The sequence below is a fragment of the Rutidosis leptorrhynchoides genome, unplaced genomic scaffold, assembly GCF_046630445.1.
Source record: "Rutidosis leptorrhynchoides isolate AG116_Rl617_1_P2 unplaced genomic scaffold, CSIRO_AGI_Rlap_v1 contig150, whole genome shotgun sequence".
Lineage (NCBI taxonomy): Eukaryota > Viridiplantae > Streptophyta > Magnoliopsida > Asterales > Asteraceae > Rutidosis > Rutidosis leptorrhynchoides.
In genome coordinates this window covers 1-14,966 of record NW_027266402.1, presented here as the reverse complement: position 1 = coordinate 14,966, position 14,966 = coordinate 1, and the positions used below count along the sequence as shown (strand labels likewise).

Genomic DNA, 14,966 nt, shown 5'->3' with positions numbered 1-14,966 from the left:
AACAAACTTTCAAGAGGTGCAGTGATTCAGTGAACAAATCTCTTTCAATCTCGATTTGAGTTTGTGTTTGATTTCAATATAGGTCGAATTCATCTTAATCTAAATTAAGATAGTAGAAAAAAGGTTAAATTTGTGTTTTTGTTAGTGTTTGTGTTCTTTAATTAATGTTTTATAGACCGATCGCTCAATCTTTGTTTCATTATTGTTTTCAGAGTGTTTAATCCATGGGTTCTACGGCGAGAGAGAAGCATATCCGTGCAAACAGAAGATCCCGGCCGGCAAGAATCGAAGCAGCTGCTAAGGCTAAGCCAATGCAGGAATTTGTGGGTCCCATCGAGTCGCTTTACCCAACGAGCTCAAACGAGCTGATCCAGGATCGGAATGCCTACCCAATTAGTAATCTGAGTTTCAATTTTGACGATTGTTTTTGCACCGAGGAACAGATAGAAGAGAGGTTGATGACAAAGCTTGAGTCTTTGTATGATGAAGCTTTGAAAAGGATTCTGGATTTGGGTTATGATAGGTCTATGGCTTTACAAGCTATGTTGAATAATGGGTTTTGCTATGGTGACCAGGATATCGTGACGAATGTGGTAAATAATGCATTGGCTTATTTGAATGCCAATAATGATAGCAATGGCGCCTCAATTGGAAACTCGGAGGATTCCGAAATCGAGTTTGCTGATTTGAGGGATTTGTTGGAATATTCGCTTTCTGGTATGGTGTATTTGTTAAAACAAGTCAGGCCTTATTTGACTAAAGGTAGTGCTATGTGGTGTTTGCTCGAGTCTAATCTTAATGTGACTGCTGCCAGTACCATTGAGCTTCCGTCGATTTTTCCAATTTCGAGTAATGTAGAGGATATTGGCAGTAATGGGAATATGGGTGTTATTCCACCTGCACTTTGTAGGTTTCACGTTGGTTGGGGTTTTGGAAATGACGGGAATTCTGAGTTTCCGGTTAAAAATGGTTTATCTTATAGTTCGGAATCAAATTTGCAAAGGGATAATGAGTATCTGAAAAGGTTTAACCTTTCTCGGCGATGAATTCGTTGTTGAAGAGAAATGTTTCTATGATAGCTGCCGGTTTTCGGGAGAACCCGAAACTGACTGGTACGCAGTCTCATGGTTCGACTAATGCCAGAGATGCTGAAGTTTCAACTGAGAATACCAGCAAGGATTCTCAGAATTCAAAGAGTCAAGATTGGATGAATTCTTTAATGAGCAAACTTAGTGATATGAATATTGATGAGAATTTGGAGTTTGGAGGGGATGTTCAGAAAGATGAGATGATAGCAAATCTCGTTAATCAGATTAAGGATCTTGAAAGAGAAGTGAAGGAAAGGAAGGATTGGGCGCAGAAGACGGCTTTGCAGGCTGCGAAAAAGCTTAGCAACGATTTGACAGAGCTTAAAACATTAAGGATGGAGAAACATGATAATCTTTGTTTTAGAAATGGTAATCAGACTCTTGATGAGTCAACCATGAAGAGGGTTACTTATATGGAGAATACTCTGAAGACGGCTAGTGCAAAAGTAGAGAAAGCAAGTTCGTTTATTAGAAGCCTAGAGAAGCAAAATACTGAGATCAGAGCAGAGATGGAAGCTTCTAAGCTAAGTGCTTCAGAATCAAACTCGGCTTCCCTAGAGGTTGCAAAGAGGGAGAAGAAGAGCTTGAAGAAGCTTATTGCTTTGGAGAAACAGAGAATGAAGTTGCGAGAGGAGATTGCTGATGAGAAAGAGAAGGGTAAAGAGTTGCAACGTTTAATTGCTTGTGTTCAACAGCGGGGAAAGGAATCCGAGGTACGAAACCATTTCCAATCCCATTTCATGCAAAGTTATTTCCATGTCTTTAATTTATTTTATTTGGCATTTTATCTTGTTAATGTCAGATGGTTAGATTGGCTTATTAATATGAATTTTGACATGGTGGAGGAATTTGTTGAGAGAAAAATTAGGATTTAATCTCTTCTTTTTGTTGATATCAGTCTATGCCTTGTTGTTTGAGTGCATCATGTTTTACAAATTTTGGGATTTAAGAACAGAGTGGTCATTGGGCAGTGTAATTACCACCTAGTAATTAGTAAATGCTATTTAATTGGTAATACCCATAGTTGACCCTTAATTGATAGTTGCCAAATTGATGTCTTTACCAAAGTTAATCTAGAAAATAACAGAAGACCCTTATATTCCTAAGGAAAAAAAAAAAAAATCACATTGAATACATCTCTCCTACAGCCTCATCCAGCTTGAAGTCAATCTTATGTATAAATATCCATGCAACAATGATAATTGCACAAGGAATATCCTTGCAACGATTGTGTATACAAGCTAGAGCTAATTTAAAAGGGAAATAAAAAACTTCGATTAACCAAGCACATTTTCTAACACACATGGTTATGGAAACTGCAATAACGGTGAATGTCGTGTGCTAGATCTTGTTTACTTAAAAGGAGAGTTGCCAAATTTATCATCAATTATAGTATGTCCTTTTGAAAACTTGTAGTGTCAGCTGTCTATTCATGATGATCTTTCAACCAGTTTTATGTTTCCTTTCACTGCTTCTATCTGTTTTGAAATTTGAACTCCGTTTTACATTTGAAAAGTGTCAACTATTATCTTCTAGCATCAACTGTATTGCCGGATAATTGCCTGAGTAATATCTCTTATAAATTTTTGGTTTTGCTTTTTGGTGAGTTGATTTTGGTTTCGTCTGCTCATTTCTGTTTGGAACTTCTAAGCTTAATTGTTTGTATTATCATGCTATGGAAAATGCCTTTTTCCAGGTCAAATGGAGAGAGTGCGTGAAGGCTAAGGAAGAGGCTGCGTCTGAAGTGGAGAAGGAACGTCATGCCAAGGAAGAAGCTGAAGCAAACAGTAAAAGAGAAATTGAGGGTTTACGACTCAAGATCGAGATCAACTTTCAGCGCCACAAGGATGATATCCAACGGCTAGAACAAGAGCTTTCGCGTCTACAAGCATCAACACCAGATTCCTCCCTAGAGCTCCAAAATCATCGTTCGAATAATAATTTAGCCTCGTCTGATAGGGCTAGGCCTCGAGAAGACTTAATTTCTAGGCTGTTGCGTGAACTGGAAGATTCCTCGGAGACCGAACCCGGCTGTGTGAATAGGGTTTGCGTGATTTGTATGGCAGAGGAAGTCTCTATTGTCTTTCTGCCTTGTGCTCATCAGGTTATTTGTGTAACTTGTAACGAAAGCTACGGTCAGGGAAAGAAGGGTAGAGGAGTCATTTGTCCATGCTGTCGGGTCCCTATTGAACAGCGAATCCGTGTTTTTGGAGCAACTTCTTAGACCCATCATTTTTACAGCTATCAGATTTTATTTTATTTTATTTTTTGAAATTAGCTATCATAATTTATAGCCATAAAATCATGAGATTTCAATGTTGCTACAGTTTTCATGTAAATAATAAGCAAAGGCGAGCCTATATATGGACTCATAAACATGGTTGTAGCCTTGCGTTGCTGGTTGATGATGATTTATATAAATTTGTAAGAATATGCTTGATTACTAAAGTCTCTCTTCTGATGCAATTTTTGATGCAAAAAGTGTAATTTGTGTTTTAAGAATGGGTGAATGTTATTTTACCCTTTTATCAACATCTCTTCTTCTTCTCTGGCCTAATTCTTCTTCACATTGTATTGCTTTAATTTAGGCAATCAAAGGAGTAATGCAAATCCAAATAATTCAAAATGCAAAAGCAAAATTATGAACCAACTCAATTAACTAGTGCATATGAAATCACATAATTCATATAGCCAAAAATGATTCGTCCAATTATGGTAAAGAGAAAGATTTATCCAATTATATTGTTTCGTGTTATATATTAGAATGACGAACATACTTGTCATGGACAATGATTTGGCCACAAATAGGATATGGTTTCGGTGGTCGGGGTAACCAGGAGAACGACCAAGTCATTTGAATCAAATTGTTGATCTTCATTCAGCATACAACTATATAAAGTAGAATATCATCTTGAATCCCATCGAAAAAGTAACAAGATCGAGGTCTTAAGATTGTGAATTGTTGTACCATTATTTCTTGTTTTGTGGATTGAAGGATAACATTTAATGTATCATTGATCCCTCTGATTAACCGGATGGATGTCATCGTAGGCAACATGAAATATATATAACCTATATATGGTACTCAACATATTTTCCTTCCCTATATAAACTAGTAGAGACCAAGTTTTGGCTAACACAATCGGATTCGGAGGTGGAGGGACAGGTGGCACGTCCCTAAGCCAACTGTCGTGAGAGTTGTAATGGCCCAATAAGAAGCAACTATGTGGTGGGTCACCTGTAATGCCATTATCTAATCTCCTATGGAAGTGTTGGATATGTTCGGATTATAACCACATTGACGATTCACAATAATGTATTATGGTTTATATATACATATTCTAGATCCACTTCCTTGAGCTTAAGTTTTTGGAACATTGTGAGCTTTTAAGTTAGTATCTGAGTCGTAGAGTCCAAACAACGAGTGTTAAATTGATCTTGAAGAGTAAGCTAGGATAAGTCTTGTTTACTTGTGGGGTTGCATGCTACGTAGCAATTTTTATTTGTAGCCGACGGCACATCTAGGGGACTTTTGATCTAAATCGGGGAATACATGCTGCTGTTTTTACATTATCATAGTTTTTTCCAATTTTATTATCATTTATGCTTAATTCTTGATATGTTTTATGTTTGTAGCATTGGAGAGTTTGACCAACGTCTCTCAAAGATGATATTGCAGAGTTTGAGAGCTATATGGCAGTGAGGAGTGGAGACATCTATCTCTGCCTTACGGTTGCGGTGTGGTTAGAGGATGATGACTCCATTCAACTTAATAATTTCATTGGGCATGCTTCCCATGAGCAGTACCATAGACAACTCAATTGGTAAGTATTCTATATAGAGTGATTGATTCTTTGTGATCATGTGAGTAGACATGATCTTTTATTGTGGTGTTATATTTGTATGTTGGTCTTTCCGAGTTACTACTGTATGAGTTTGCAATGAGATGATGTGGTTTTATGATTATGCAACCAAAAGATCTATAAGGATTGGGAAGATGCCTCAAGGCAACACTAGAAGATACTCTATTCAAGCTAGTATGCAAAATAAAGATCAGTTTGTGCTTTATATAAGTTGGTCGTTCCCCAGGGTGCCCGACCAGGGAGATGTTTATTGTCATTCAGGGCAGATGGTAACATTATAACTTATCATATTATTGTTATATTTTCATTCTGATGTCAACTTTTGTAACTGTAGCAAGAGTTAGAGAGAGTTAGTATCACTGGATATTGTGCGAAAACTGCCTGAAGCAAAGACCATCGGAGAACAAGGTTCTATGTTTGGCGAGATTGCTCTTATACTGGATCAGCCACATCAATTATGTGTAAGGAGTATTGGATCGTCACACCTTCTGTCATTGAGATGGGCTCATTTAGGAGTATTATACCTCCTCCAGTTCATGCAAAAACAATGGCAAACACTATTCGGGTGCGTAACTATATAGTGTATGTTTTGGAGATGTGCATGTTCACTATGCCTAGTTGTCTCACGATGTAGTTCAAAGAGCTTGAATATGAGGGGGCATGTTGGATATATGCACCGTGCACGTCCACTATTCTTTTTCTATAGCTTGAAGAGCTTGCACAAGGGCTTCAATTATTTATCCAAATGACAGCGCATCCAAGACACTTTCTCACCTCTACTCTCTTTTTTTTTCCTACTCGTCACAATTGTCCAAATCACATACATTTCTTTTATGCACTTTCTTCCCTGGGCTTCCAATGGGAGATGTGACGCATGTCTCTTCGCTGCGAGAACACATTTACCCCCTTTCTCTGCCATCACCTAATATAAAATAAAAATAATAATATGACTTTTATCAATAATTTTACATTTCATTTTGCCCAATAAAATTGTAAAACAAAAGGCACTTCACTTAAAATCTTGATTAACAATATTTTAGACATGTTCAAATTAAATCACACATCAATACTAGATAGCTAGTACAACTCCTTGCTTCTTTTACTTTAATTTAATTAGGCAATCAAATAGAGTAATGCAAATCCAATTATTTCCACCTCGTTGCAATTTCAATTTTCATGTAATGCAAAACTATGAACCAAATTCTACTAACTTGTGGAGATCAAATGAAATAAGAGAATTCATGTAGCAAAAAATGGGAAAAGAAGGCGAAGATCATGGTAGTTTGCCAAATGGCAAGTCCTGATCAGCTTCAAAATTATTGACAGATTAAAAAACCAAAGGACAAAGGTTGTACAAAAAGATCAAAGAGATCGATCGCTCGTGTGATGATGATGGTGATCGATGTTAGATTAACAAATTGCCTTAAATTTCTCAAGTTGTGGCATACAATTTCTCTTAGCTAGCTGTATTGTAATATTTCTAATTATCCCGTGACCAACATTAGATATTGCTGCTCTTATTAATGCTAACCACGCACACATCTTGGCTTTTTTTTTTTTTTTTTTTTTAACTTTCAATTAGGTATACTGTTGAACCAACTAACCACATATTAACATTATTGTTAAGATTTTTGGTCTGTCAATTAGAGTACTATTTATATTTCTTCATATGTACAGATTCATGTGATGTGAGTACTTGGTTAACAGAACTATCATGGCAGTGTAAGCAATAATGAGTTCATAGAAAATACGGCAAAGCTACATGTGTCCGTCCTGGATTCTTAAATAATGTAATTTACTTTAAATGGAAAGCGAGCCGCTTGATTGTAAAAGTTTAAACTTGATCGAGAGAAATAGACATAGTCGAAAATAATTAAGTGAGATGATTTTTGGTATTTTTGATTGATTATAGGAACTTCTCATACCTATTTTTTCATTTTGATTTGGTTATTTTTGGTATTACTTTAAGAATATAGAACATATGTACTAAATTTAAAGATGAATCAATAGTGCAAGATTGATTGAATTAAAATCAACTAGTGTTGAGCAATAGGATCATCGATTTATAAAATAAGTATCTTTAAAAAATGGAAATCTATAGCAAAAATCTCAAACTAATTAAAGTTTCAAAAGGTGTAAAGGATTTGGATCGTCTTTGATTTGGCTCTAGGAGATGAATAAAACACTCGCTGAATAGCTCGAACAAGATTTCTCGCAGACGATTAAAATGGCATGACGTCGTTCCTAAAAAAACTCATAGTATATGTTATCATGTAATCATTATCATCTACTGTCATCTCCAGTGTATTCCCATTTTTAACTCGTATCTTATAGAAGTCTCTATTAAAATTTTGTTACAAGTAGTATTTTTGTGCACGGTTCTCCGTTTTTCTTTTTAGCTTGACTTTTTTAGTTCCTGTGAAAGTGAGAGGCTTTCAGTATTATTGTTCACTTTATAATGCAATGCATGTGAGTAAATATTTAATGAATGCATCACCTTTCATTTCTACTCTAGCTCATAGTACCTCCGTCCATAATTAATTGCCGCTCCGTCCATAATTAATTGTCGCGTTTCTTATGTAATTGCATAAGAAAAACGACAGTTAATTAGAGAGGGAGGGAGTATAAAATAATCACCAGGTCTCTCTTATAGAAAATTGGGGTTCTTAGTAACAAAACAAAAACTCCCCACCATTTTTTGCTTCTTTTCTGTTTTTAATATTACTACTATTAAGATCTACATTAATTATCAGCTTAATACCTAGTGCTACTCATTTTTATCTCTCAGTAAGAATGAGAATCATTTTTTCTTCCATTAAGTGCGATTAACAATAATTTACATTCGTTTTTGTCGCTTTGTCATAATATTTATCATGTCCACCAATGTTCATGTGGGAATAGAAATGGCAACAACAGATCATGAAGCTGCCAATACTGTTTCAGGCCAAATTGAGGCAACATGGGAGAGAAGAAATTCCGCGATTTCGCTAAATTAAAGATGAATAGACTCCCATGTCGCATGTGGAAAACAATTTGGCAAGTCAGTAAAGAAGATCCTCGTCGAATGATCAAAACTTTGAAAGTTGGATTCTCACTCACACTGGTTTCTTTGTTGTATCTTATGGAGCCATTGTTCAAAGGAATCGGCCAAAGCGCTATTTGGGCAGTCATGACATGTTGTCGTCGTGGTTGAGTTCACCTCAGGTTCGTTTATATACACATACTGGATCCATCTCCCTCGAGCTTAAGATTTTTTTAAATCCTTAATTTTTGGTTAATGCAATATTGTCATTTTTATTTTTATTTTTGCATGAATAGGAGCAACATTATGCAAAGGTCTGAATAGAGGAATAGGAACTGTACTTGCTGGATCACTGGCATTCTTTATCGAATATGTTCCGAATGCGACTGGCCCTAGTTTCCGAGCAATTTTTTTGGAAAAGCTGTGTTTTGTGTCTGTACGTCATCTTATAAACAAATTAGGATAACAATTTAGTTGTTCTCATCGCATATTTTATTGTCACACAAAAATTTCAATTTAACTGGTAAAATATTATTTATAATGAGGTTTTAATTTTGATAATCTGACATTGACAGGAAGTGCATCTACGTACATGAGGTTCATTCCTTATATAAACGTAAATTACGACTATGGAGTTCCGATATTCCTATTGACATTCAATCTGATAACTGTTTCAAGTTATGGTGTCGAAAATGTTATGAAGATTGCTCATGATAGGTTTTTTTTTTTTTTTTTTGGTAAAGTAAGCTTTTTATTCATCATGGCAAACCGTCAGAAACAAAGTTTACAAGCAATAACACTTCATATCAAAAAGCTCTAAACTATACAGTCCATTGATCTATCAATCTAACAAAATTTCTATTAGTAAAATAAGAAGAGTAGCAAAAAAACGACTCTCTTATGTTATTGATCACCCTTTGAACATTAACCTGTTGATTACCAAACACACTATCATTTCTTTCTTTCCAAATGTAGTATATCGTCGCACAAAAAATGTGTCTTCTCAAAACCGCTAGCTGGGATTTACCTCCTGCCTTCCGACACCACCAAACCAGTTCCCAACGCCATGGTTTTGGTGGCCTAACCACACCAGCATATCGCATTACCCCATTCCAAACCATAGACGGAAAAGAGCAGTCAAACAACAAATGCTCCATTGTTTCGGCAGAAAGACCACAACAGGGGCATATATTATCATCACATAGCCCCCATCGAATTATTCTAGCTTTAACAGCTAACCTATTCAGAATGGCCAGCCAACAGATAAAGCTATGATGGGGACTAGGCCCTTTCCCCCACACTAATCTCGCCCATTGTACAGTAGGAGTTTTAACACGAAGTGCTTCATAAGCAGATGATATAGTATATTTACCTGTCGGATTGGCTGTCCAAATGACTCTGTCAGGCTCACTTGCAATTGGGACAACCTGTACAATGTCCGAAATTTCTACCATCTCGGGACTTATAGGTGTCGAAAGCTGCCATTGCCCATTTCTATAAATCTGATGAACTTTACAGTCCCTCTCAACTTATTTAGGGGTAATCTCCCCTTAATAAATACAACTATTTGAATATATATGATATTTTAATTATTATGATATATATAATTTATATTTATTATAAAAATCAAAATATTATGTATTTCGAAACGGATAGAGACATAGAGTAACTTTATACCGTAAATTCTGTTTGTGAATTCTGTCATGGCTAGGGAATCCAAAAAACGGGCCAACATAAACCGGGTCAAATCAGTATTAATTTGTGTTTGTTTCAAGAGAATGGCCCATTAATGAAAGTCCAATTCTGCCCCATGCATTATCGAATCGGTTACTTAGTTTTGTCAAACTTCAACAGTTACTACACGACTTTGTTAATTGTTTATATGATCAACTACATATTGCCGCTCAACGGAAAGGCTCTGCCTCTGACTTGTATTTAGAAAAATCTTAAACACTGATTATATGTTTGAAAGATGCTGGACGAGCACGCCTAGCTCGATTAATATACACTACTCTAAACGTGTTTAACAAATAAACGAAGTCTGCATCCGAGAACTTGATGGCTAGAAACTGATCATGTAAAGCACCACCCAATAGTCAAGGATCAAACCAGAATGAAGCATTACACTCCAAACCCAATTTATAAACAACTTTTTCAAATCATTGCGAAGATCCAATAGATTATCCCATGTTGCACTAACGTTTCAGCTTAGTCTCAGTTATCCAAATAGTCCAAAGAGAAGCTTTATCAGTCAGTATAGTCCATACCTATTTTCCAACAGCTGCTTTATTCCAAATGACCAAGTCGATAACTTCTAGTCCTCCTTCTCGCTTTAGCCTATAAACTGACTTCCACGCCACTAAGCTTTTCCTTGAATTTTCTAATCTCGTCCAAAGAAAAGAGCGACATTTTGCATCAATGAGTTTAATCACAACTTTTGATAAAATGAAAGCAAGGCACTAAAAAACCTATAGATTTCTCAAAATAGAGTTTATCAGAACTAGACGACTAGCATAAGTCAAATGTTTAACTGCCCGACCACTTAAACATGAGTTGACAGCCTCTATAAGTACAAAACAATGCTCCTTCTTTAGCTTAGTGGAAATCAACGAAACCCCTAGATAACGCACAGACAGTTCCCCTTCTCGAAAACCACAGCTACCCACAATAATCCTCTTAAGCCCAGCATGCCCTCCATTGAAAAAAATACTACTTTTCGCGTTACTAACCTGAAGACCAGAGAATCCATAGAAGCCATCCAATTGAGCCTTCATCCAACGTACCAAAAAATCATCTCCCATGTTGAATAGAAACAAATCGTCAGCGAAACACAAGTGATTCAGTTTCATAGCCTCACACTCTCGATGAAACCGGAAACGATCAGGAGTATCCGATAAAAGCCTATATAACACTTCCATCACAAGAACAAATAACAAAGGTGAAACGGGTCTCCCTGCCACAATCCCTTCTTTTCTGGAAAATAGCCTTCCAACCCTCCATTAATTAATAACGAGTAACGCACTGATCGGACATAGACTATTATCCACTTTACAAACTTGTACGGGAAACAAAAACCAGACAACAATTCCTCCAAAAAATCCAAGTTCATAGAATCATATGCTTCACGTATATCAATCTTGACTGCACATAATAGTTCTAGTAAAACCTTATGGTAATTCTGAACAAGTTCATGTGCCATTAATATATTATTCGTAATTAATCTTCCAACCACAAAAGCCGACTGTAATGGACTAATTAACGAAGGCAACACATGAGCTAGGCTAGAAGTAATTACATTTGAATAATCTTGTAGTGTACAACAAGCTATTGGCCTGTAGTCATTCAAGCTCTGTGGAGAAGCATTTTTTGGAATAATCGTTAACGTTGTAGAACAGAATTGCTTCACTAGTTTTCCAGTTCGAAAGAAACTTTGGGTCGCCTCTGTAACTTCTGACCTATCAATTTCCAATGGTGCTTAAAGAATAAAGAGCTGCACCCGCCAATGCCTGGAGCCTTAGTATCATTTATATCCCACAAAGCTTCTTTTATTTCCGTCTCTGTCACCTCCCTGACTAATCCATTTCCGATAAAATAGGACCACCATCCAACACAGAGACATCAAAAGGGATCCTGCTATGACTATCTTGGCCAAGTAGAAGTTGATAATGTTGTACCATACAACTACTAATCGTTGTTTGATCAGTGATAATACCACCAGTAGGGTCCTGCAAGCTTTGGATCGTGTTCCTAGCAACACGAATTCACCTCCATTCTCACCGAGCCTTTTGTTTATAAAACAACTGTTCTTGCCGTAAAAAACGACGAAACAGACCCAGTTTTTCCTTCTCATCCTCCAACAGACTGCTATTCAGAGGACCGAGCTACTTTTCTGTATGAAAAGCTGCTAACTGGTCTCTACAAGCATCTACCCTATCAGAGATCGCAGAAAACTCTCTCTTATTTAGCACACACAACTCCCTCTTCCAGGCCTTCATATGACAGATGTAATCTCCACATATTATAATAACGAAATGCTTTCTTCTTTGACCCATCAAACATCTTCAACTCCACAATCAATGGCAAGTGATCGGATATACCACTGTCCAAAACTTCATAATATAGTCCTGGAAAACTATCCATTTCTTCCAAGTTTGCCACACATCGATCAATTTTACTCCAAATCCGGTCCCCAACACTCTGATAGTTAGTCCATGTAAAGAAATTTCCCCGGACAGGCATCTCTAACAAACATGAATCCGTCAAACATTGTTCAAACTCATTAGCTGCCATTAAATCCACTCCTTGTCCTCCCTGCCTCTCATTCTCTCGTAACACCATGTTGAAATGCCCTTGCACAAACCAAGGTTCTCTCAAATCAGACCCTATACGAAACATTGCATCCCATAGCAATCTTAGACTCTCTCTGTCATTACAAGCATAAACCACAATCCACAAAAAACTTTCATCTCCCACAGTGAGCCTACAATGAATCTATTATAACCCCACACCTAAAACCTGAAGCTGAACTTGAGAAGCATAAAAAACAATCCATACTCTTTTCAAATCTGAAACCACGTTATTATTTACCAGACACCAGTCCCGATACTTTATCCCATTCCAAACTTTATCAATATTCACACCCCAAACTCGAGTTTCCATAATACCATAGGATAACAAATGGTCAGAAGCAATTAGACACCTTACTTCCAATTGATTTTCGAGGACATTCAGTCCCCGAATATTCCAAGACTTAATCCTCATCACTTTCCTCGAGGGCCTCCGCCCTTTCAAGGTCTTCCTCCTTTCTTTCGTCCACCCTCTCCCATTCGGGCATCTCCCAAGTGACCAATAGACTCCACAACTTTCGCATGTGACGTATGAGTAACTCCTTGAGGAGGCGTCACACTAACAATACCCTTCATTCGTGAGTTTCTAACCACTTGCCACTCCCCATGAGAAGGTCCAGCCCCACTTTCCAGTACATTCATCCCTACCATAGCAACACTTTGTATAACATCCGGAGGAGCAACCACTTTAGAAGCCATATATTCATTACCATGTTTACTGCTCGATCCCACAACAATTGAGCAGTGCTAACCATCCCAAGAACCCCAGTCTCACAACCTTGCAGGCTACCAGACTCCACAACCACCTATTTAGAACTCTCCCCATTATAGCTATCTTGAGCCACATCGATAAGCTGCACAACTGCTGCATGGCCAGGACGTACCACCGGCTGAGCTCTCATAGGACAGATCTTAGATAGATGTCCTTTCTTCCCACACACACTACATTGTTTAAGCATCCATTCATATTCAACATCTTGTACAAACTGCTTCATATTCTCATCAACTAAATTAACCGTTTTCTGAAACTTCATAGTAATGTCTATCTTAACTAAGAGTCGTGTATAATTCAGTCTAGTTTGCTTCATCGTACACTGATCAATCATCAACAGTTTACTTAGCACACTCCCAACACGACTTAATAGCTTTGGAGCCCAAAACACAAGAGGCAATTTAGGGAGCTTAACCCAAATAGGAATAAGAGTTACCTCTATGAGTTTGAACTCCATTGATGGCTGCCATTCCATCAGAAGTAACAGACGCCTGTTAAATGTGAGAGGCCTAGCTCCTATCGCCTCATGTTGAGCCACCTGAGAAACAAAATTGAGCAAGAACACAATCTGCTCAATCTGATGCACTGAAACCAATCTAGGGTTCATAACAAACTGTTGAAAACGTGCAAACTTTGGGACGTCGCCGTAAACTGACCCAACCAAGGTATACTTCCACTTCTCCACCTCCGACTGAATCTCATCAAAATGGAAACGGACCACCGGAACACCATCCACTACAGACGGTGGAACAAAAGAGAGTTCATTCCCCTCACAACGTAATCGATTATCACCAAAAAGCGAAGCCCAAGTAGGTGGCACTTCCGCCGTCTTCCCCTGCACGTCGCCAAGCTTTGACGTTGACGCCATCCTCTCACCCAATCTCTATAATCGCTCTCTAATTCACTCCCTAACCCCTCCAAATCAGAAAATGGCAAGGGAAAAACCCTAAATCGCCATGAAAGCTAGAGAGAAATGAGAGACTTGTCAGGTTTTCAATCTCAATTTTAATTCCTCATGATAGGTTTTTACTCCATTGCTATTGGATGTGCTGTTTGCTTTTCAACGTCCCTTCTCATTTTCCCTAACTGGCCAGGCCAAGAATTGCACAATAGCACACTTGCCAAGCTAGAAGGTCTAGCTAACTCTATAGAAGGTTATAAATAAAATAATATTTACATATTTCAATTAGGCTAATGATCATAATTAAGAATTATATGTATATATATATATGTGTGTAAATAGGTCTCCAACAAACAGTTGCCGAGAAGTGGATGATCGATTAACTAATTAAAGTGGATGATCGATTAATATTCGCAGCTTGTGTGGATGAATATTTCAATGGTGTTGAGAAAGACGTGGCTGAAGAAGAAAGAAATGAAGAGGATAACATCTACAAAGGTTATAAGATAATGTTTACCCCTCGCAGCAGCTAACACTCTTAAATACTATATTTATTTGGTTAGTTATTTAAGATAATGTTTAAAATATCGATTTTTCGTTGTCCCATCATTGTAAAGGGTAATTGGTAATATAACTTGTGGATCAAGTTATACTAGCCTAATAATAATGTATATAAAAAAAGTAATATCGAGTTTTTATATCATGTAAAGGGTAATTTCTATATACTTAAGCCTGATCAAGTTTTGTCAAAGATAAACTATTTCCATTTCATTCTTGTGTAGACGCCTAGATCAGTGGGCGCGCTACAGTCTTAGTGTTTGAAACGGAACGGTAAACGGAAATAGAGTAATCGAAAACATTGTTTTCGATTTTGGATTAGCGTGCTTAATCATGCGGTAATTAACCAAAATCGGTAACGTTGTTACCGATTATGCTATAATTAACTATAATTAAACAAAATCGGCAACGTTGTT

The 14,966-nt window shown here is 37.2% G+C and overlaps 3 protein-coding genes and 2 pseudogenes across 3 annotated transcripts; 2 read left to right on the top strand and 3 right to left on the bottom strand.

Moving 5' to 3' along the window:
* Positions 1 to 224: 224 nt before the first annotated feature.
* On the top strand, positions 225 to 3,312 carry LOC139881400 (MND1-interacting protein 1-like; annotated as a pseudogene).
* A 4,598-nt stretch (positions 3,313 to 7,910) lies between these two features.
* LOC139881404 (aluminum-activated malate transporter 12-like) lies at positions 7,911 to 8,793 on the top strand (annotated as a pseudogene).
* Position 8,794: 1 nt separating this feature from the next.
* Positions 8,795 to 9,427, bottom strand: LOC139881403 (uncharacterized). Its single transcript, XM_071865881.1, has one exon. The coding sequence runs from the start codon at positions 9,425 to 9,427 to the stop codon at positions 8,795 to 8,797; it is 633 nt and encodes a 210-aa protein (XP_071721982.1).
* Positions 9,428 to 10,240: 813 nt separating this feature from the next.
* LOC139881402 (uncharacterized) lies at positions 10,241 to 12,632 on the bottom strand. Its single transcript, XM_071865880.1, has 5 exons — positions 12,475 to 12,632; positions 11,944 to 12,396; positions 11,030 to 11,428; positions 10,547 to 10,946; positions 10,241 to 10,432 (listed from the first exon to the last, which is right to left on the bottom strand). Exons 1-5 carry the CDS (start codon positions 12,630 to 12,632, stop codon positions 10,241 to 10,243), a joined length of 1,602 nt encoding a protein of 533 aa, XP_071721981.1.
* Positions 12,633 to 13,125: 493 nt separating this feature from the next.
* Positions 13,126 to 13,959, bottom strand: LOC139881399 (uncharacterized). Its single transcript, XM_071865878.1, has one exon. The coding sequence runs from the start codon at positions 13,957 to 13,959 to the stop codon at positions 13,126 to 13,128; it is 834 nt and encodes a 277-aa protein (XP_071721979.1).
* Between the last annotated feature and the right edge of the window lie 1,007 nt (positions 13,960 to 14,966).